Here is a 23,387-nt window from a genome sequence, read left to right as displayed (position 1 = left end):
CCCCTCCCTCTCACTCACACCCCTTACATCTGGCCCCCAATGTAGTGGCACAAATTCAACATACAGTATTAAAAGCATTAGTGTTACATTAACAGGGTTTCTATAATTGCATCCAAGTAGTCCGAGTTAAGCAACAACATACAATCACGTATGCTAATACTAACACAAAAACAAATTAATGAGTACGGGGAAACATCTGAACTGGAAGTATCCAATGTAGAAAAGATTACCGAAGCAACATCAGTGAGCGAGGTACAGGAACATTCTCGTTCACTGCCAAACTAGAACCTACACAAAGTAAACAACTTGAGACTCAAACAAGCATGTTACACGACCTTTTGTTGTCAAAATTAGTGACGAGTGAAAAGAAGGCAGACAAAAATTAAGCTGGAAATAGTCATACCTACTAGTAATATACAGGATAACCTTAAAATAGAATTCAGTACTACTAGTAAAGCAGCCATTAACCAATCTTTAGAGGCTTGCAAACAGAAGTTATAGGAACAAATTGAGAGTCACGCAATAATGTTGCAGCAACATGCAGAGCAAACCCAACAATTAACTATGACCTATTCTGACAAAACAATTCAGTTGGGAATAAACTGCAAACACATGTGGCATCTGTTGTTAAGCAGTGGAAGAAGACATACATAACAACGGTAAGGCATGATTCGTATACCGTGTCTGGACAATTACAAGTACAATTTTTTGTATGCCCATCTTTTCAACTGGAGGTCCGGAAGACTACAGCCGTTCACTATTGTAAGAAAATGAAACACCTACGGCTGTCCTTATGTAGTCATTTATTGTGTAGCTACCAGTTTCGGCACTTCAATGCACCATCTTCAGCCCTTAGCTGATGACGAACGGGTAAACACAATCCATAAATACGTTGCATCAGTGGCCAACATAACTGGTTTACGCAGATTAGCAGTGACTGTGATGTCATCTCTCCAATCATCAGCTATCACTAGACACAGTTAAACAGCTTTATTTTCTGCATATTAATATAAAAAAAATGTAAGCAGTTTATAGTTACTGGTATCATACATCACCTGGCAGAGCCCTATTTGGAAAGATAATGTTCATTTGAACCAGTTCGTAAAATAAAAAGTGCACAAATGCAACGACATATCAATGAGCTTGATTCTTTGGTGTCACACCCATTGTGGGTCTACTTAAGATACTTACTGTGTGATGCAATGTAATACTCGGCTGTGGGACCTAACATTTTATAACAAAGAACTGCATTTTTTTGTTTGTTAGCTTAAGTTCAAAAGTTGGTATAATGTGGACACTTTTAACATGGCAAGTTAGGTAGTGGATGTTTTGAACTGTGGCTGTGTCTAATACCACTAGAGATCGGGCCTGAACTACCTCGTTAACAATACTCTCCCAACCTCAACAAGAAACTGCGCGGTAGCTGTTTCCGAATGCTGTGAGTTGTGCGTGCTCATCGTTTTCTTACTTTGAAATGAGATAAATGACTAATCCTGGCCCATAATGGATTTCGATTGTAAACTTCACAACACGAGATGGAATTGGCGATTCCCGTGACAATGTGTCAGTTCTGCTTTAGCGGAACACAGGTGTAGGCCGCTGCCCTGCAAGGAGGAGGCAGGGCTTGTCTCTCTGCAATGTTCTTTCTCCTCCGGTGGTCAACATTCTACTTCTCCAGTGGTCAGCATTCTAATTTGTTTATGCTTGCGGCCAGCAGCCACTATATAGCGTCAGCACCCGCCACTATAGTGATTGGAAAACAAAATCTGTCACTTTTTCTGACAAAGCTGAAATTCTTTCCCTAATGTTCAATTGAAGTTACTTTCAGTTGTAATTCTACATTAACAGCCTTGTCAGTTGTATCTGTTGCATTGTCATGTGAGGGTTGCATAACTACGAACGCCCACGAAAGGTAGAAATTAATAGTCTCCAGCTTTTGTCGACATTAAACTGGGTGGAAAGAAACAATGTCAACTTCTTCTCCTCCTCCTCTCTCTCTCTCTCTCTCTCTCTCTCTCTCTCTCTCTCTCTCTCTCTCTCTCTATTTTTATTTATTTTTTTTTAAAGCAAATATTCCAGCCATTTAGTGTGACAACACTATAAATTTGTGCAACTAATCATTTACAAACAAAAAAACTGATGTGATTTTTTACACAAATAGATGCATATTTTACCAAACAATTGTGAATTTTGGTAAAAATAGATGTTACATGGACAATAAATAGTTTGGACAAGAGGAGAATAGAAGTTTTCGAAATGTGGTGCTACAGAAGAATGCTGAAGATTAGATGGGTATATCACATAACTAATGAGGAGGTATTGAATAGAATTGGGGAAAAGAGAAGTTTGTGGCACAACTTGACCAGAAGAAGGGATCGGTTGGTAGGACATGTTCTGAGGCATCAAGGGATCACCAATTTAGTATTGGAGGGCAGCGTGGAGGGTAAAAATCGTAGAGGGAGACCAAGAGATGAATACACTAAGCAGATTCAGAAGGATGTAGGTTGCAGTAGGTACTGGGAGATGAAAAAGCTTGCACAGGATAGAGTAGCATGGAGAGCTGCATCAAACCAGTCTCAGGACTGAAGATCACAACAACAACAACAACAACAACAACTGGTTACTTTTACTATAGTGGTTTTACTCCAGGTAATCTGACTTTAAATTTACTATCAATACAATTCTAAGAGCACTCTGGCTGAATGCTGTGAGAAGGAAATATTGCAAACCATCCAAACACAGCAAAATGTGTTCACAAAAACTGAACAACAGTTTAATCATTCCATATTAAGGAAAATGCTGAACAACAAAAGCACTCTTTTCCTACCACACACTTCAGGTTTTGGTTATTCAAAAGCTGTAACAAAAAGCAAATTACATTAAAGAGGCCAAATGCACCCTATTACTGGATCAAACATGCCTTGAAGGCCAGAAAAAAATCTAGAATTGCCTTCCTGACACACAGTTATTCACAAAAGCACTGTGATATTTACTATTTAAAGCAACTGTTGTGTGGACACAGCAGAAATCAAGATGCAATCAAACAATGGAAAATCCAGGATGGACTGTAACAATATTGTGAGAAGGAAAGTTGCTACTCACCATATGGCGGAGATGCTGAGTAGCAGGTAGGTACAAGAAAAAGACTCACATTTATAGCTTAGCTTTCGGCCATAAAGGCTTTTGTCAACAATACACACACATATGTACACAAAGTGCGGTTTCAGTTGCCTGAGACTGCAGTCGTGTGTGTGTGTGTTTTTGACAAACACCTTAATAGCCAAAAGCTATAACTGTGAGAGTCTTTTTGTTGTGCCTATCTGTGACTCAGCATCTCCGCTACATGGTGAGTAGCAACTTTCATTCTCATAACGTTGGAACAAGAAGCAATTGTCGACAGCAATCTGCAAATGTTTAGGGGCTACTTTCATGGCGGTGCCAGCTTCGGATCAATGTACAGCCAAAGTCTGTAGCACCGCCTCCCCTTATTATATGTCAATGCTCTTTGCAGGCCAACTGGAAGACCATGAACAAGACGACAAGATCAGTTGAAGGGTGATGGGAACCAAAAAGGATTATAATGGGAGGGACCGTACACTGTCGGGGAAGAGAGAGAAAACTGGTAGGGACTCTATGAAGAACCTCCACAAACAGGAATGTTTCAGGAAGAAGAAAATACTTGACAATAGCACATAGATTGAAACTGCAATTGCACAATAAAAACAGTTACACCAAAATGCTGGGCATTTAAATAATTTACAGAGGCTGTGGGCCTGCTTTACATGAAGTGTACGGACTGTTTTCTCACCTGAACACCACCACTGCCAAGAAAAAGTCAGGGACAGGGCTTCTTAACTCCCCCCCCCCCCCCCAAAAAAAAAAAAAAACTTACCATACCATTTTGACTTTGTAACAGAACAGAAACTATGTAATGATGTAACGTGGAAGAGGGCATGCAGAAAGCAGTTTGTTAGTACTGAAACATCCTGCCAGATTAAAACTGTGTGCCAGAAAGCGATCCAAACTTGGGACATTTGCCTTTTGCAGGCAAATGCCCTACCAACTGATTTAATGAACCGTAACTCACAAGCCGTACTCACAGCTTTTTGCCGCCAGTGTCTCAACTACCTTCCAAACTTCACAGAATCCTTCCTGCGAACTTGCAAGAGTAGTATTCCTGGAAGAAACGATTTTGTCGAGACATGGCTTACCACAGCCTGGGGAAGTTTACAGAATGAAATTTTCACTCTGCAACAGAGTGTGCTGATACAAAATTTCCTCGCAGATCATCGTGAGTTGTGCTTCGGTAGCTCATTTGGTACAGAACTTGCCCATGAAAGGCAAGAGTGCCAAGTTCAAGTCTCAGTCTAACGTACAGTTTTGATGTGCCAGGAAGGTTCATATCAGTGCACACACTGCTGCAGAGTAAAAATTTCATTTTGTAGTTCATTAGTATCTTTCGGCTGCTGAAAGTTAATGCTGCCACTAGCGAATTTTCAAGGTTATGAAATTAGGAAACATAAAGAATTAAATTTAAAGGCATGTAGATGGAAACAACTGTTTATTAAATTATGTACCACGTCTGGGCAAAATTACTAGATGTTAATCTTTCTATTATACTAAAATCAGACAATAAATGCCCATATTTTTAATCTGGAGTGTAAATAATATTTAAAGTGCTCTAATTATTGTTGTGTTTTAAATAATTTATTATTTTGTGTCTATTTTTGTCATTCCATTTCTATTTGGCACAAACAGAAATATTACATCACGATTTGTTATCAGATTTAATTTCTTCAATTTTTCAAAAGTTAAGTCACTCCGAGTTCGCATACCACTTCCACTAAATCTTTCGAGGTTAACTTGCGTTGTGAGTTGCCACTAGCAGATGACATATTTTTTTACTGCTCCACAATTTTTGAAATTTTGACTGTGTTGCAGTGTTCGTCTTTTGTATGCTAGTGTATCATATTTACCTAAGTAAAAAGTACATGCAATTCACACATTTATTTACATATTTAACCCAACTTCTAAAGATTTCCCGAATGAGGCCATGTGTCAGACACGTACAATTTGAAATTTTGGATTCTAACATTCTACTTTTTACCTTGTTTCTGCACAATCTTTCATCATTACATCACTAGTCCCTGTATATCTTAATATTTTGTGTTTTTATGAACATTTGTCATGAAAACTTCTTACTAGACTGTAAATTAATTAATTATATATATATATATATATATATATATATATATATATATGTGTGTATGTGTGGATGGATATGTGTGTGTGTGCGCGAGTGTATACCTGTCCTTTTTTCCCCCTAAGGTAAGTCTTTCCGCTCCCGGGATTGGAATGACTCCTTACCCTCTCCCTTAAAACCCATATCCTTTTGTCTTTCCTTCTCCTTCCCTCTTTCCTGACGAGGCAACCATTGGTTGCGAAAGCTAGAATTTTGTGTGTATGTTTAAGTTTGTTTGTGTGTCTATCGACCTGCCAGCGCTTTTGTTTGGTAAGTTTCATCATCTTTCTTTTTATATATATATATATATATATATATATATATATATATATATATATATATATATATATAATGGAAGGAAACATTCCACGTGGGAAAAATTATATATAAAAACAAAGATGAGGTGACTTACCGAACAAAAGCGCTGGCAGGTCGATAGACACACAAACAAACACAAACATACACACAAAATTCAAGCTTTCGCAACAAACTGTTGCCTCATCAGGAAAGAGGGAAGGAGAGGGGAAGACGAAAGGAAGTGGGTTTTAAGGGAGAGGGTAAGGAGTCATTCCAATCCCGGGAGCGGAAAGACTTACCTTAGGGGGAAAAAAGGACAGGTATACACTCGCACACACGCACATATCCATCCACACATACAGACACAAGCTTGTGTCTGTATGTGTGGATGGATATGTGCGTGTGTGCGAGTGTATACCTGTCCTTTTTTCCCCCTAAGGTAAGTCTTTCCGCTCTCGGGATTGGAATGACTCCTTACCCTCTCCCTTAAAACCCACTTCCTTTCGTCTTCCCCTCTCCTTCCCTCTTTCTGATGAGGCAACAGTTTGTTGCGAAAGCTTGAATTTTGTGTGTATGTTTGTGTGTCTATCGATCTGCCAGCGCTTTTGTTCGGTAAGTCACCTCATCTTTGTTTTTATATATATACATATTTTTTGTTTTTTTTTTTTTTTTTTTTTTTTTTTTGGGGGGGGGGGGGGGGGGGGGGAGAGAACATCTTTCCAAGAATTTTCAGAATTTAGAAACCCATGCCATTTTTAAAAAACATTTTGAGTTACAAGGGTTTTTCATTTTGTAGTAATTCAGCATTTGTGATTTACAGTTACTATAAATAACTTACTGGGCTTAGGTATGGATTTGATACTGGCTTCACGGCAGTGCCTGGAAAACATGCCACCTGCCCAAATGCGATTGTAAGTATGAAGGAGAAAGTGCTTGCCCACAAGAGAAATGTGCTGCAACATCTGAAGGTGAACATTGGCCCAGGGGCGGAAGATCGGGATGGGATGAGGTGAGAACATGGTCCAGCTTCCTCATAGTAAGGGTGGCACTGTAGTAGCATTTACGATTCTGAGAGAAGAAGGATATCACCAAGACATCCCCACTTGTTTCTAAGGATGGAAGGCGGGGTGATAATGGGTAGAAAATCTCCACAAAATAGCGGCCCAAGTGGTTAGAGTTAGCTACAGGGCCCACAATGACATTACCTGCTATGGTCAGGCTGAAAATCGCGGAATGGACCTTCGTCTCAGAGAGCCAATGGAGGTTGCCCTGCACGACACGTGAGAGAGAGAGAGAGAGAGAGAGAGAGAGAGAGAGAGAGAGACAGACAGAGAGAGAGAGAGAGAGAGAGAGAGAGAGAGAGAGTTAAAAGAACTGGTAAATGAGATCCAGCTAACTTTTTTCCTATCTCAAAGAACGCAACGTCTCTGCACACACAACTGCTTATAAAGAATACAGATCATGTTCCCATGTGTGAATTGTGCTGTCATGGGACTGGGACACAGTGTGGGAAAGATGAGGTGAGAGGTATAGATTGTTCTGTGGCGGTAAGTGTAACATTCATAAGGTGCTCTATGTGGTCATCACAACTGGGGAAATGACGTTTGGTGAAGGCTGCAAAGGAGGAGTGAAGCTGGAAGGAAACGCAAGGGGTCGAAGCAGTCAAAAGATGCAATTTTGTTACTTAGAGGCAGAAAACAACCGATAGCTGCAATTTCCCCAATTTCATGAGCAGCCATAATTCCTCCTTAATGGACCTAATGCCTTGAATGTTCCACTGGACAAGAGTCATAATGGGGAATGGGGAGGAGGGAACAAATACAGGGTAGTCACCTCGGCGGTTGTGGAGTGCCAGCCTTTGAAAACTCACTGCTGCAGGGCACAGAGGCTGGAGGATCCTGTTCCATGCAATCTACAGATGCGTCGGCATTCTCACTGATGGGCATGAGGGGGCAAAAAAACAGTAGGCAGTGTGCATCAGCGAAATGGAGGTCGGCTGGGTGAGGGTATCATGCAGAGACACCGTTTAAGAGGATCTTTGAGTCTGGGAAGGAGAAAGTTGTTTGCATTTAGTCGATTCCTTAGAGCCATTACAGTTGGCAGACAAGCACAGTTGTCGGCTGGAGGGACGTAGAAAGCCTTCGTTGGAATATTCCTTCTGTCCTTTCCTGGCCTGCCATTTGTGTAGCAGGTGATTTCGCCATGGGGGCAAATATTTGATGGACTGTTGCATATCTTTAGGAGAAGAAGACTGGGATACTATGTGATATTGGGCGATTTTACAACTGCAGTACCAAATTGGAGGTCGCAGATTTGTGTGGCCATGTCCTTCGTGGAGTAAGGGTGGAGCAAGAATGGTACTGTAAATGGTAAAATAAGGGTTTTCGACTAGCCAACAACATGAGAGCGGCAGAGTGAGGTACTTTTCCCTTCACTCTGAGCTCCTCTGTGGCCTGCTCATCGAGTAACACTGACAGTGGTAGCAATGCATCGGATTTGGAATGTACAGTCAGACTGTGATGATTTCATAGCCTTTTTTGATCTTGGATGGAAGAATTACTAGATCAAACATCAGAAAAAGGAATACGTGTAGGGTACCAAGGTTGTATCAACCTTCTTCATTACCCGATGGATGCAGAGATCACCTAATCAGAAAAGTAAGCTTGGATTTCTCCCTTGGTCAAACCATCAAGCACCTGAGTGTAAATAACACCATACAAAGTATTCAGTGCATGATGGGCCTCGATAAAAATAGGGTAGCCGTGGAGGAGCGAAGCTGTATGCAGTTGTTGGGCTTGAAAATCACAACTGGTCTACAGAAGTAAAGTCTCATTATATAAGAGAGAGCAGGGTTTCACAGGGCCTGAAAAAATAAAGGATTAACTGTAGCAAAGGACTGACCACCTTTGATACATGATACCATGAGGAACCACGGGGCAGCTGAGAGTGCCTTTGAATCTTTAACCTCATTCTGTTCATATTTCATAGACCTAAGCTCAGATGATTGGCTCATTGTGAAAAAAATCCCCACAATGACCGGTGTACTGGATGCCATGCTCCTTCCAACTGGGAGTCCTCTAAGAGGGGCCTCACCCGCCTTGGGTGATTATCACACCTTCCAAACTCCTGATAGAGAGGAGAAGGTAACAGCTCAGGGCAACCATCTCTCCTTGGCCTGGCCTGTACCATGCAAGCTCTACCTGTTGATCTGGGGCTGAGAATTATGCATTACCCAGTCACCTGTTACGGATCGAATGCATGCGCCGGCCTTCAGGAGCACATAGGGAGGAAGAAGAAACAAAGTGAAACCTCGAACGCCAAAGCAGAGATGAATAATGAAAGAAAAACAGATGAGGGACTGTCCCGATACTGGTCTATTGAAACGGGAACATGAATTCCCAAAAATATCCATGGCATGTTCCTCAAAGGAGGGAGGACAGACATGCCGCACGGAAAGGGAAGAGGTACTGCAAAGGCTGGGGACCTGGGTAGCCAAGCACAAACTCACCAAAGAGTGGTGAACCCACTGGGGGAAGTTGAGAATACCAGGCTTGCTCATGGAATTTCAATGAAGTGCAAAATCTGCAGCACTGTTCCCACAACAGATTGTGGCCCCTGGTTTTGGGTAAAAGTGGAAGGCTTGAAAGAGAAACTGTAAATGTCCATACATATATCTCATAATGGATACTAAAACAATGGAAAATCCAGGACAGAATAATGACAATATTAGAAAAAGCGACTCACAATACAGAGGAGAAACCAAGTCGCAGACAGGACACAACAAAAAGTCCTATTAAACATGAAAGCTTTCAGCCAGAAGGCCTTCTTCTGAAATAGACAACCGTCAGTCTTCCATTGGAACGCACAATTTCGTTGGCATTTCTGACACGAGCATCGTCAGTAGATGTTAAAGGGCACTGTGAAAGAGGGGTTATCTTTTAACTTCTGTTCGGCCATTTTTAAACCATGTGAACCATTCATAACACCGAGTATGGTTTAAGCACTCGTCATCGAAGGCCTCCTGCAAAATTGATGTGTCTCTGTACAGGTTCGTCTTGAGATTCATGCAAACTTTAACATAGATGTGTTGTTCTTCTAACTCTGCCATCTCAAAATTTGCAAACTGTGCGACACATTGTTCTACTCAATACAGCACTGAACAATAACTGACAGACAGATAACAATCAGACTTCCAGTAGTTAAACATAAAAAAAAGGCGTGTGCAGGGATGCCAACCCCATTATGCCCCAGCACAACATTGGCGCGAAATTACGAATGTTCCGCAAGTTTTTGAATAGACCTTGTGCGTCTAACAAAATGTCCTCCTCCAGACCAACCAGGACGAATTACAAAAACATCAATCATGTTAAACCCAAGTTGATCCTTTCTCACATGTCACACTGAAATCCACGGATCAAGGGAATCAGGTAGGTGCAGTATTTCTTGGCAACCAGAGAGCATTTGACTCATTATAACCTGTATGCTTACTATCAAAAAGTTTTGACTGGACGGAGAATTTTTTGGTAGAGTGGATGCAGCAAGTTATCTAGGATGAAGTGTCTGACAGGTGTAGAAATAACTTCAGATGTGCCCTGGGGAAGTTTCTTGAGGCCTTTGCTGTTCACATTGTACATTAATGACCTTGTGGATAATAATAATGACCTCAGATTTTTTGCTGAAATGTACCAATGTATTTCTCTATAATTAAGTACCATCTGAAAGAAGAGCGCAGAAAGTCAGACCTTGGTAAGATTTCCAAGTGGTGCAAAAATTGGTAACTTACTTAAAATATAAAACTGTGCACTTCACAAAACAAAAAATTGTATTACACTATGGCTCCGTCAACACAGTCATAGGTAGAATCGGTAAATTCATTTACATACCTGGGTGTAACAATTTGTACAAAACTGAACAATCACAGTCTTAGATGTAGGTAAAGAAGGTGGAAGACTGCAGCTCATTGGTAGAATAATAAGGAAACGCTGTAAGTCCACAAAGAAGACTGTATAAAAAAACTCTTATCATATGTATCCTGGAATATGCCGATATGTGTGGAACCTGTACCAAACTGGGCTAACTTTAAATTTAACAGATACGAGATATCATAGCATGAGTGGTCACAGGTTTCGTTTGACTCATGGGAGAATGTCACAGATGCTAAAAGAACTGAGCTGCAGACAATTTAAGACAGACACAAACTAAAACATACTTGTAATGTTTCTAGAACCAACTATAAGTGATGATTCTAGAAATGTGTTAGAACCGCTTACATTTCTCTCTGACAGATAATTACAGTACACATAGAGGCATGTAAGCAATCGTTCTTCTGGTGCTCCATATGTGAATGGGACACAATGGGAAAGAATCCTAATGCTGGTACAATGGGATATGCCTTCTGCCACAAACTTCACAATGATCTGCAGAGTATGGCTGTAGATGTAATCAAACAAAAAATAAATACACAAAGAAGGAAACTGCAAATAAGCGGTAAATGTTTTTCTTATTTTGAATACAATAATTTTGGGCATTAGGATGCATCGTTTTTAAGAGGATCACTGCACCATGTTGGTCAAAATGACAGAGTTCACTTGCTTTAGCATTTTAAAGTGGTGCAGCATAAGCATTTATTCAAAATGAGAATGGCACTGGTAGCCTATGAACGCTGGGTGCCAACGAATACACTTGATTGAAGATGGCTGAGAGTTGGTTCAAAAAACATATAATCAGGATCTTAAACAACATAAACTTTTTCTAGATGAGTAAAATAGAATTATTTTTCTTCCTATTCACATCTGATTTTATTTGAGACCAAAGATTATGGCTTTGGATCTCATTAAAATATTCCTAAAAATGGAATGGAATAAAATATTTGCTTGTGACACAGTTCCACATCAAGCGGATTTACATTCGGTTGAGTGAATGTGACCCCATGTTTGTGACACTCTTAGTTAATGCTATACACACAGTGTAGCACATGTTACTGAGAGTCATCACAACTAGGACTGAGCAAACATTTTCAACGTTTCATATTAGATAATGGAAGTCTATAATCTACAAATATTCCTGTTTATTTTGGGTATAACTGAAGCCGTCATCACCAGAAGATCTGTTTAAAAGCCATAGCATTGTACTAGACTTAGTCCGTTTACCTTCATTCAACCTTTTAACTGAATTAACCAACCTGTTACAGGGGACAAACGGCTCTGAACAGGTGGGCTCATCCTTATTCTCATATACAAACCATTTCTGGAGTGAAAGAATGAATAATAATCTTCGTGCTGACTGAGCACTGAACCTTTAACCCTTAGATTTCTAGTGCAACACCCACTTTGTCACCAGGCTTATTCAATATATGATCTTATGATGCCTTACAGTGCTTGTTTCAGACATTTTTTCTTACAGTAGTCACTTCAAGACCACGTTTAGATCTCTTATTTTTGTTAGCTAAATGTTTCGATGTTAATGCTATTTACTTTAACACTAGAGTCAAGATGCTGAAATAAAACAGTTTTCAATTGTATAAAACTATTAACACACAACTGCACGTAACAGAACAAAAGATTAGTGTCAAGAAACAAATTCAAGTTGCAAACTGATTGATAAATAGCTTGATGCTTACTTCTAACTGTAAACGAATTTTTTACCATTTAAACTACACAAATATAAGTTGGCAAAATAAATCACTGTAGCATCAAAAACAATTTTTATCTTACCTAGTACCATGCCCATTCGTTTCAGGACCTCGATGTCATCATGGATTTCAAACTTGTTATCAAAATTGAACACGTACTCGGTCCTATGGAGAACACACACAAAAAAAGCTAGTAAGCTTTTAAATGGAATTTTAGTAACATATCTACAATCACAGAACTACCAAATTTAATAGAGTAATTGCATTTCAATAAACTCAAAATATTCACCCCCCCCCCCCCCTTAAATCAAAGCACTATTACTTAACACTGTATACATATATAATAATCAATGATTTTAAGCAATAAAGAGACATGCCAACTTTTAGCTGAATACTTTGAAAATCTAGTAATTGTGAAAAGTCTATTGACAAATAACAATTCCACAACATGAAAATCCGCCATCAGAGCCACCTACAATAAAAGAAATAGAAATGATTATCAAGTCGCTGAAGAATTACAAAATGCCAGGAGAGGCTGGGATAGCAGAAATGTGGAAACTAAGGAGCTTATCCACATGGCAGAAATTTATGGGGTAATTAAAGACACTTGGACAAAAGGAATCTTACTCAGTGACTGGAAAAAGCACTCTCCACAAAAAAAGAGAGAAAACAGACAGCAACAACTATAGGGGTTATCTCCTTGTTACCATTAACTTACAAAATATTGTCTAAAGCACTTCTAAACAGAATAGAGGAACAAGTATGATCTAACATAGGAGAGTACCACGCAGGATTTACGAAAGGCAGATCATGTGTAGAACAAATTCTTAACCTAAAAACCATTTTGAGAGTGAGAGGTATGCAAAATAAAAACACAGTAGTTACTTTTGTAGGCTTCAAGAAAGCTTACAGCTCAGTTGACAGACAAACATTATGTTGAATAATATACAAATCAGGGATAGATGCAAATACCAGAAGACTTGTTGAACAAACACTCACAAACACAACATCAAGGAATAAATTTCAAGGTGAAATCCCTGAAATGTTCAAAACAAAAACAGGAGATCCACAAGGAGATGGACTGTCCCAAATTCTCTTTCACCTGATTTTAGATAAAATAGTAAAAACATGGAAACACACATTAGAAAACAGAGGTGTAAAAGATGTGTACATAGAACAAGGAAAGAACAAATTTGGAATAAAATGTTTAGTCTTTGAGGATGATATAGCACTGATAAGGGATGATATAGCACTGATAACTGAGAACAGACGCAACTGTTATGCTTGATCTATTACATGAGATTGCTGAAAAGATTGGGCTAAAAATACCTTATGAAAAACCCAAGTGTATAGAACACCAACATTATAGAGCAAAATTTATGATGACAGATTACAGAAAAAAAAGAGCTGATAAACAAACACCTTGGGGAATGGATCCGAGCTAATGGATTGTGTAACACAAACAAAGAAAGAAGAATATGCATAAAAATTAACACAAAACTACCACGACAAGAAATCAGAAGAAAACTGTAGTATGGATAGAAGCAGTGAAGAAAAGATACATACAAAAATGGTGTTACAGAAGAAATAATATGTGGCAGGAATCATTTCAGGATACTGACAGAAAACGCAAGCTATGGAGAATATAAGCCAAAACCTTGACCAAATAGTGTGTGGACAGGTAAGAGACGAGCGGTTGCAGAGGAAATGGAGAACTGGGAAAAAAGGAAGAAAAAGAAACACCACGCGTCTCAATTTGTATGTGCTCCATAGCTGGCCAAATTCATAAATACAAAATGTATAATCATTTGAGACTATTATATAAATATGGGTAAACAACAAAAATCTACTCACCAAGCGGCAGCATGGGAGACACAGAAATGATACGGGAATGTGCAAGCTTTTGGAACCAATGGCTCCTCCTCGTCCAAGTCAGGAGAATTGAAGGAAAATGAAGCAATGAAGAAAAAGGACTGGTGAGGTTCGGGAAACAGAGATACTTTCGTGGAAAAGTCAGTCAGAATCCTGGGTCAGAAGAGACTTACAGGCCAGGATAAGAAGGAAAAACTTTCCTTCCCATGAGAAGTCCTTCCTTCTCTTCCCATCCAATGAGTCTCCACTGATAACTTTTCCATAACTGTCCCATTTCCTAAGCCTTGCCCATCCTTTTCCTTCATCCCTTTTCCTTTCCCTTCAGCCTTCTGTTAGGAGGAGGAGCCACTGGCTCCAAAAACTTGCACATTTCCATTCTTTTAGGTGAGGTTTCTCCTGCTGCCACTTGTCGAGTAGATTTTATCTATCGTATTGTATATCACAGATATATGATAAAATCTCGGGTTAACAGGTGAGTCAATGGATTATTCTCCAGCAATGTTCCAGTAAGTTTCTTTCTTGTAATCTTCACCTGAAGATGGCAAGTACGAAACTTGCTGAAACATTGCCAGAGAACAACACACTGACTCGGCTGTCAACCCGAGAAGATTCTGTCACTGAGATTCCCTAAGAAAGCCTGCATTCTCATATCACAGATATAGTTTGATGACAATATATTTTAGTTTTTAAACTGTAGAACACAATGAACAGAGATTGGATTGAGATTAAATGAAACAGCATATGCAATTACTTTAAGAAATATGTAGTCCCATATGTAGCCAACTACACACGCCAGTAACATATTTTGTTCTACAGGCTTCCCGTATGATGAGAAAAAAGATGGCAAATGGCCCTCACAAAAAAAATTTGATGCCACTCATGTTCACATTCATTCATTCATTCATTCAGCCATCCTAAACATTTCTGCATGTGGTTTTCCGTGATAATCTGCAGAGGCTCCACTGTTTGTTACCTCTTCATAGGCACAAATTTAGTTCCTTTTAGCACCAATTTCATTTTCGGAAATCTAAAAAAATCATGCATTGATAAGCCACAATGAGAAAGGTCGATTTCAAGGTCTACTTTTAGTACCCTAATAGCTCCTCAATGAGAAAACACTGAGATCATGCTTACTACCATGATGTTAGATCGACACACTTCTCTACAACAGAGAGTAACGATTGTACAAAGCCACACTATTTTTCCAGAATTGCTTCATATCTATGGTTACCTGTCTAACCACTGGGCATGCAATTACCTATAGCAATGCCCTAGATGCAGAAGAAAATAACAAGACATCATCTTGAACTTTGAGTGATTTAAGCATTCTCACTAGTGTGGTAAAATGGTGAATTCCTTTGCACCGATCGACGCTGCCTGTAGATTATTTATAAATATCCAAATCTCCTCAGCAGTAATAATACCTATTAAAAACTGAGCTTTTCATTAATATATTCCTAAGTTATCTTGCTTTCACTCAGGCAATTTTGTCACATCATTTTGACTAACATTTTCCTCGTTTTCAACTCCTTTATTAAAGTAAATGATTTGGATGAGACCTTTCCTGAAAATGCTTTATGCCATTCATGGAAACCTGCATGATGACAAAAACTTTTCTCCATAACTGTCTACGCAAAAAAACTAAACTTGGGACAACTCATTCCCTTATGACTATGACATTTTTTAACACAGAACAAGAATAAGGCTGTAGCAAACAGCTCCTTTGCTGAACTGATGAAACAAGTAGAAACTAGTCACAGCACAACATACAACTTGATAAGAAACAGTTGCACGCTTATCTTCTAACAAACTAATAATCACCTTCCGAAAATTCTTAAAGAATCAAACTTCCTTGTATAAAACAGCTTCAAATGCATGATTATCTTACAAATGAGTTAAGATTTTGTGTATTTCACATTAAGATATTCATAACTACTTTAATTCTGTACAAAAGTTAGTTTTTCTCCTGTTCTATGTTTCATACAATTTTATATTTTTGTATGTTTAATGATATATGCAGACGCTGAATGCAATAAAATATGCCTGGCGCTACAGTTTTACTCGCTCTCTTTTAATATAATGACACTTTCTAGCAGAGGACAAGAATAGGTCTGAAGTAAACAGTTACTCCACTGCAACGTAACTGATAGAGCACAAACAACAAACATTTAATAACCAATATATGAAAAGGATAGTTGCTACTCATCATATAGCAGGGATGCCAAGTTGCAGAAAGCCACAACAAAAAGACTGTTGGAAAGTTAGCTTTCAGCTAACAAGGCCTTTGTCAGAAGTAGACAACATACACACACCCATGTAAACATAACTAACACACACATGACCACAATCTTCGGCAACTAGAGCCAGAGTGTGAGCACCCGAGGATTATGGGAAAGGCAACTGGGTGGCGGTAAGGAGGCCACTGGAACGGGGAGGGGAGCAGGAGTGATAGCAGGGTAGATGTTGGAGATGGTGAAGCGCTACTGGGAGCATGCAGGGACGAGATGGAGAGTGGGCAACTAAGTGCAGTTGGCAGGTTAGACGGAAGGCGGGGTAGAGTGGGTGGAGTTAGCAGAAAAGGAGAGAAGTAAAAGAACTGGGTGCATTGGTGGAATAGAGGGTTGTGTTGTGCTGGAATGGGAACAGGGAAAGGGGCTAGATGGGTAAGGACAACGACTAATGAAGGTTGAGGCCAGGAGGGTTCTGAGAACGTAGGCTATATTGCAGGGAGAGTTCCCACTTATGCAGTTCAGAAAAGCTGGTGCTGGTGCAAAGGATCCAGCTGGCACAGACTGTGAAGCAGTCATTGAAATGAAGTATATTATGTTAGGCGGCGGGCTCAGGAACAGGGTGATGCACTTGTTTCTTGGTCACAGTTTCTCAGTGACCATACACACATTGTTGGTTGTCACAGCCACATAGACGGTGGCTGCTGCTTAGCTTGTAGATCACATGTCTTTCAGGTAGCCCTACCTTTGGTGGGATAGGTGATGTTTGTGACAGGACTGGAGTAGATTGTGGTGGAAGGATGTATGGGGCAGGTCTTGCATCTAGGTCTATTACAGGGATATGTGCCATGAGGCCAGGGGCTGGGAGGAGGGGTTTTACAGGTATGGACAAGGTTACTGTGTAGATTTGGTAGGCGATGGAATACCACTGTGGGTGGAATGGGAAGGATAGTGGGTAGGACATTTCTCATTTTAGGGCATTATGACAGGTAGCCAAAACCCTGGCACAGAATGTAATTCAGTTGTTCCAGTTGTGGGTGACACTGAGTCACCACGACTGTGTGTTGGTGTGTCAAAAGGAGGACAGCAGAAGTGACTAGATTCTACATCTACATCTACATCTACATTGATACTCCGCAAGCCACCCAACGGTGTGTGGCGGAGGGCACTTTACGTGCCACTGTCATTACCTCCCTTTCCTGTTCCAGTCGCGTATGGTTCGCGGGAATAACGACTGTCTGAAAGCCTCCGTGCGCGCTCTAATCTCTCTAATTTTACATTCGTGATCTCCTCGGGAAGTATAAGTAGGGGGAAGCAATATATTCGATACCTCATCCAGAAACGCACCCTCTCGAAACCTGGCGAGCAAGCTACACCGCGATGCAGAGCGCCTCTCTTGCAGAGTCTGCCACTTGAGTTTATTAAACATCTCCGTAACGCTATCACGGTTACCAAATAACCCAGTGACGAAACGCGCCGCTCTTCTTTGGATCTTCTCTATCTCCTCCGTCAACCCGACCTGGTACGGATCCCACACTGATGAGCAACACTCAAGTATAGGTCGAACGAGTGTTTTGTAAGCCACCTCCTTTGTTGATGGACTACATTTTCTAAGCACTCTCCCAATGAATCTCAACCTGGTACCCGCCTTACCAACAATTAGTTTTATATGATCATTCCACTTCAAATCGTTCCGTACGCATACTCCCAGATATTTTACAGAAGTAACTGCTACCAGTGTTTGTTCCGCTATCATATAATCATACAATAAAGGATCCTTCTTTCTATGTATTCGCAATATATTACATTTGTCTATGTTAAGGGTCAGTTGCCACTCCCTGCACCAAGTGCCTATCCGCTGCAGATCTTCCTGTATTTCGCTACAATTTTCTAATGCAGCAACTTCTCTGTATACTACAGCATCATCCGCGAAAAGCCGCATGGAACTTCCGACACTATCTACTAAGTCATTTATATATATTGTTTATGTATTTTTTCCACTATCATGGATCCTTGCTCCTTCCATCTACATCAATACAGAAAAGCTTCCTTATCCCTAGCCAGATTCTAGCCCCAGATACTGTTCCTGTGTTGTTGCTTGGTCCATGGAATCCCCCCAAATGGCCTTACCATCAAATTACCCATCTATGTCTACCACACCATTCCTTCCACAATGACCTCCATCTGTTCAGATTCCACCAATCCTTAGTCCTCAACAACACAGTCCTGCAAAACCAAATCAATCAGGCCCAAACCTCCTTGCAATACCTTCTGTCCATCCATAAAATTCTCCTATGCAATCCCGAATTCCTACATCCCATAACACACATTGAAAATCTTGCCCTCCAGGAACTAGATCAACATGCACAATGTCACCCCAAAAACTCCCCAACCTGCTCACTTCCTACTCCCACCATCTCTACAACAACCTCCAAACCTCCCCCACATCCCCTTATAGCTGACAAACCCTGTCACGCACACCTACTACACTTACCCAACCCTTCAAAATTCCCTCCCACCACCACAGAGAATACAGATCTGAAACAAAGTAATGAAACAAACACCTTAGCCCTGAAGAAGTATCAGTCCTTTCCAAAGGCCTCACCTTTTGTCCCATCCCAAATTCAATAATGCAGGACTTGTTAAGGTCCTTCTCTCTTTCTCCCAGTCCCTACAATGGAAACACTTTTTCACCAGCAACCCTACCAATCAAGCTCAACTAAAGAGCAATGTTGAACCCTGCCTGAATCAGTTCACCCCGAGCCAACCAGGATCCACGACCACTGCCCCCAAATCACCTCCTGTTAACTTTCCAGAATTTCTTAACCTTGAACCTTGCCTCACCATCATTCCCCAAATCCCTTAACATACAAACTAACCCTACATCTGCAGAAAGATCAGCAATTTACCACCTAAAAACTGATCCCAACCTCATAACCCTACCTGCTGACAAACGCTCCACTCCGGTTGTTTTGAATTGCAAGGATTATCTGGTAAAAGGAATCCGCCAGCTGTCAGATACATCCAGCTACAAACGCTGCCACAGTGACCTCATTCCAGAAATCCAGCAGGATCTCCAGTTCCACTCAAATCCTTAGGCCCATCCCTGCACACACTTCCTAAAGTTTATTAACCCCAACACCCAAAATGCTCAATTACGACCAGTTACTGTGCAACCCCTCTCCCCACCGCCTAACATGACAGCTGAATCCTTCCCATCAACACCAGCTTTTCTGAACTGCACAGGTGGGAATTCTCCCTGCAATATATCCTACATTCCCTTAACCCTCCTGGCCTCAACCTTCGTTAGCCATTGTCCTTACCAATCTAGCCCCTTTCCTGTTCCCATTCCAGCACTACACAGCCCTTTGTTCCATCGATGCACCCAGTCCTTTTACTTCTCTCCTTTTCTGCTAACCCCACTCTCTCCACTGCCCTCCATCTAACCTCCCCCGACTGCACCTAGCTGCCACACTCTCCATGTCATCCCTGCACGCTCACAGCAGCACTTTACTGTCCCTGACCTCTACCCTGCTATCCCTCCCCCTCCCTGCCCCAGCCTCCTCCTTACCCCCAACCGGTTGCATCTTCCATAATGCTCTGCTGCTCGTGGTCTGGCTCTAGCTGCCAGAGACTGAAGTCACATCTGTGTTAGCCGCGTTTGCGTGTGTGTATGTTGTCAACTTTTGACAAAGCTAACTTTCCGACAGTCTTTTTGTTGTGGTTTCCTGCGACTCAGCATCTCCGCTGTATGGTGAATGGCAACTACCCTTTTCATATATTGTTAATTCCATCCTGGATTTCCCATTATTTAAAAATTTAATAAACAAACTTAATTTTTTTTGTGGGGCTATAAGCAAGCAAAGGTTACTGAAGTTTGACAAAATGTTTAAAATTTGTTGGAAGCTCCTAAGTGCTCTCAGTCTGAAATATTGGATGAATATAGCTTGGGTGAGTCACTACAGCTCAAGTCAGAAAGATAGTTTATAACATTAATGCCTAACTTGTTTTGTTAAACTGTTAATCTAGTGTACACTTCCTAACGAGTAGATTATGACAGTGTTTTAATTTGGTCAAATATTATATGAAATGCTGAAGAGCATATTTTTGTTGCCACAGAAAGCAGCAACCTGCAACTATGACCTGGTGACAGTTTTAGCTGTTTAGTAATATAGATAGTTCCTTAGTAATGCTAGCAGAACGTGACTGACAGAACAACAATACTCAGTTACATTAATATAATCGAGTGTGATGGCTCTATGACATAGGTTTCAGTGTGGATGCTCAACTATCATTCAAACCTCTATGGAAATCAAGAATTTGCAAGTACGAAGTGTACCAGATGAGGCACACTAAAATGCAGCTTGCAATAAGTTGATAAATTGGGATGGATGGGAGGCATGTGCAGGTAGTCAAGACAGTTAAAGCAACCTTTCTAGAGAAGTGGAGCATACATGTTCAAGTCCAGGTCTGGCACATATTTTTGCGTCGCTGCAATACCGCAATTCCCCAGGTGGCTGGGTGTCATCATTTCCAACCTACCCCTTTCCCTTTCTTCCCCTTCTTCTATTTCAGAAAATTAAGTACAGCCTGGCCATGCCCAACAGAACAGACAACACTAATTTTTTATTTAAATACCACGATCAAAATAAAGAGCATGTATGATAGAACTGATGAAAAAGTTACCACAGATATTAATGATGGGTTGAGCCAACATAAATTTGACAGTTATTCTACAACAATTCACTTAAGAGCAAACCCCAGGATCAACATACTTTCTTTGGGGACAGCAGCTTGCTCATAACACAATAGAAAGGACAAAGGACACATATGGCCTTGTCAGTGCACAGCTACATGTCAGTGAGCTCCTGTAAAACATTAATTTTGTGAAAGTAAGGCAGTAGATCCCAAAGAGCAAATACAATTTAAAAAGCTGTGGGAAGACAAGAGGTTAATTATTGAAAACATCAGGGGAAAAAAATCACTAATTTCTTATGCCAGATTATACAGATATATTGTTTAATGCACACACGCACATGCACTCTCACCAGCATTACGTACATTTGTTCAGACTTAAGAGTTGAGAATAATCTCGTATGTACACATACCAAAAATGTCTTTAGTACTTTAACCATCTCTTCACTTCTCACTGGACCTGATCTTCACACACACACACACACACACACACACACACACACACACACACACACACACACACAAAAGCATTATTGGCACAGCTTGGGTGAGGCATGAGCCATTTATATTTATGTAGTTTCCAGAAAGCAGATGACACAGCAGAAAGATAGTGTGGGTATTTTTTTAATTTCTTACATTATTTACACTGCATATAAACCAAAATAATGTATGAATATTGCAGTAAACAATATTTTCATAAAAAGCATGAGAAAAGGCAAAGGAAAATTTGGAATTGAGAAAATAAAATTCCAAGAATGGACTGTACTTAACAGCATCCAGGAAGACTCTGCAAAGACCTTGCCAAGAAGGGATTGTAATCCAGGCACACAGGACATCATTATGCATGGTTTGCTTTAAAAGTGTCCAAAGAGAGAGAACCTTTTATGAATGTAAACAGTGCTTGTTTTTCTACAGAAACATTAAAACAAGCATGTAAATGTAAAAAAGTGGCATTTATAAAGTGTGTAAGATGCCAAGAAAATGAGTTTCCCAATTTTACAATGGATATCGCCCAAGCACCTGTAAGTGAACTGTAAAATATTAAAAGTATATAACTTTATGTTTGAAGTTTTTGTGTATGCCTTACTATGCCTTCCCAGAAATTTATTTGCCATCCTAAATTTTCCTTTGCCTTTCCTTTTCATGCATTTTATGAAAATATTAGTAAATACAATACACTGAGCACAATTTCGGTATATTAGCAGTGTAAGCAATGTAAAAATTGAAAAACTTTTCTGCATAGAGACTTGACCCTATGGATCATTGTTCTGTACTCTTTCCACTGTGCCCAACAGCTGCCTGGACACCACGCACACAAACACCTCATGTCACACCTAAACCACACTAAGAATGATGTTCTTTCTAAACACTCAGCTATCTGGCACTCCTTCTTCTGTCACTTTGATGCCTGGACGAGCTCTGCAGATACCATAAATCTGGACGCAATCTATGACGATGAGTAGGTGCAAACCCTCAAGCATTTAAATAAATCAAGTCACATACAAAATTATATTTGTACACTAACAAATTGTGCGGCTTATTGGAGCCAATTATGAAACTTTTAGTACATAGTTACTTACAAAAAGCAAAAAATCACAGTTTGTATATGAATGCAGACCTTCACAAAGGTGTTTAAATAGCTCTACAAATATTTATCAAGTACCCAATCCCTTCTCTCCCACTGTCTCAGATTTTGAAAATCAGGTGGTGCGGTGTGCCTTTATGTTGAACATAACTATGTCCCACCAAACCCCCAACAGACCACAAGCAGAAGGTGAGCAGTATTTGTAGTGGGCGCACGAATAACGCTGTGTAGCATATTTTGACATTTTGTAGAACCACGTGGAATAATGTTGTGTACGGAAGTCTGGATTGGCTGCCGTAATAGCTGACCTGTTTACTGCTTGAGGTCAGCACTGAACAGCGAGTAAAGAGAGACAGTTTTCATGCTCTATGTTACAAGAATGGCCAAATGTAGCATGATGACACTGCAAATTGTTTGGAACATGCAAATAATGCACAAAAATGGAAAATTAACATCGACAACTGGCAGAATATTAAGAGGAAATAACTTCGTGATATTGGATTAGGACATAAATCACAAAAAGAAAAGGTAGCCTCCAACGCAGGTATATGGAATAAAGTTGTATGGGTTTTTTAAAAAGACATATGCGTATAGAGTAGCATAGGCGTCCTCTACAGTGGCGTATGTGCCCTCTAGAGTAAAATGCTCTGACGAAGTACATTATGCGCATCTTCTGAAAACACTGCAGTAAGAATACGTAACATGAATAAAATTAAGTACAGTTCTGTAGTTATCATTGACAAAAAATATAATACACAATCTGAGCACTGCTGTATTATTAAAAGAGAATGTGAAATATGATAATCTAGTTGAATATTGGGTAGTAATATTGACTGA

At 40.1% G+C, this 23,387-nt stretch overlaps 1 protein-coding gene across 1 annotated transcript in view; it reads right to left on the bottom strand.

The window, feature by feature from the left end:
* LOC124595238 (transcription factor Dp-1) overlaps positions 1 to 23,387 on the bottom strand; it is a 220,183-nt gene that overhangs the window by 32,453 nt on the left and 164,343 nt on the right. Inside the window, exon 9 of the mRNA XM_047133897.1 lies at positions 12,253 to 12,335. Within this exon, the coding sequence (XP_046989853.1) occupies positions 12,253 to 12,335 (83 nt within the window). The remainder of the gene's footprint in view (positions 1 to 12,252; positions 12,336 to 23,387) is intronic.

Source organism: Schistocerca americana, chromosome 2 (assembly GCF_021461395.2).
Source record: "Schistocerca americana isolate TAMUIC-IGC-003095 chromosome 2, iqSchAmer2.1, whole genome shotgun sequence".
In the NCBI taxonomy this organism is placed as follows: Eukaryota; Metazoa; Arthropoda; class Insecta; order Orthoptera; family Acrididae; genus Schistocerca; species Schistocerca americana.
Note: the sequence above shows the minus strand (reverse complement) of the source record. Positions and strands in the feature narration are given on the sequence as shown.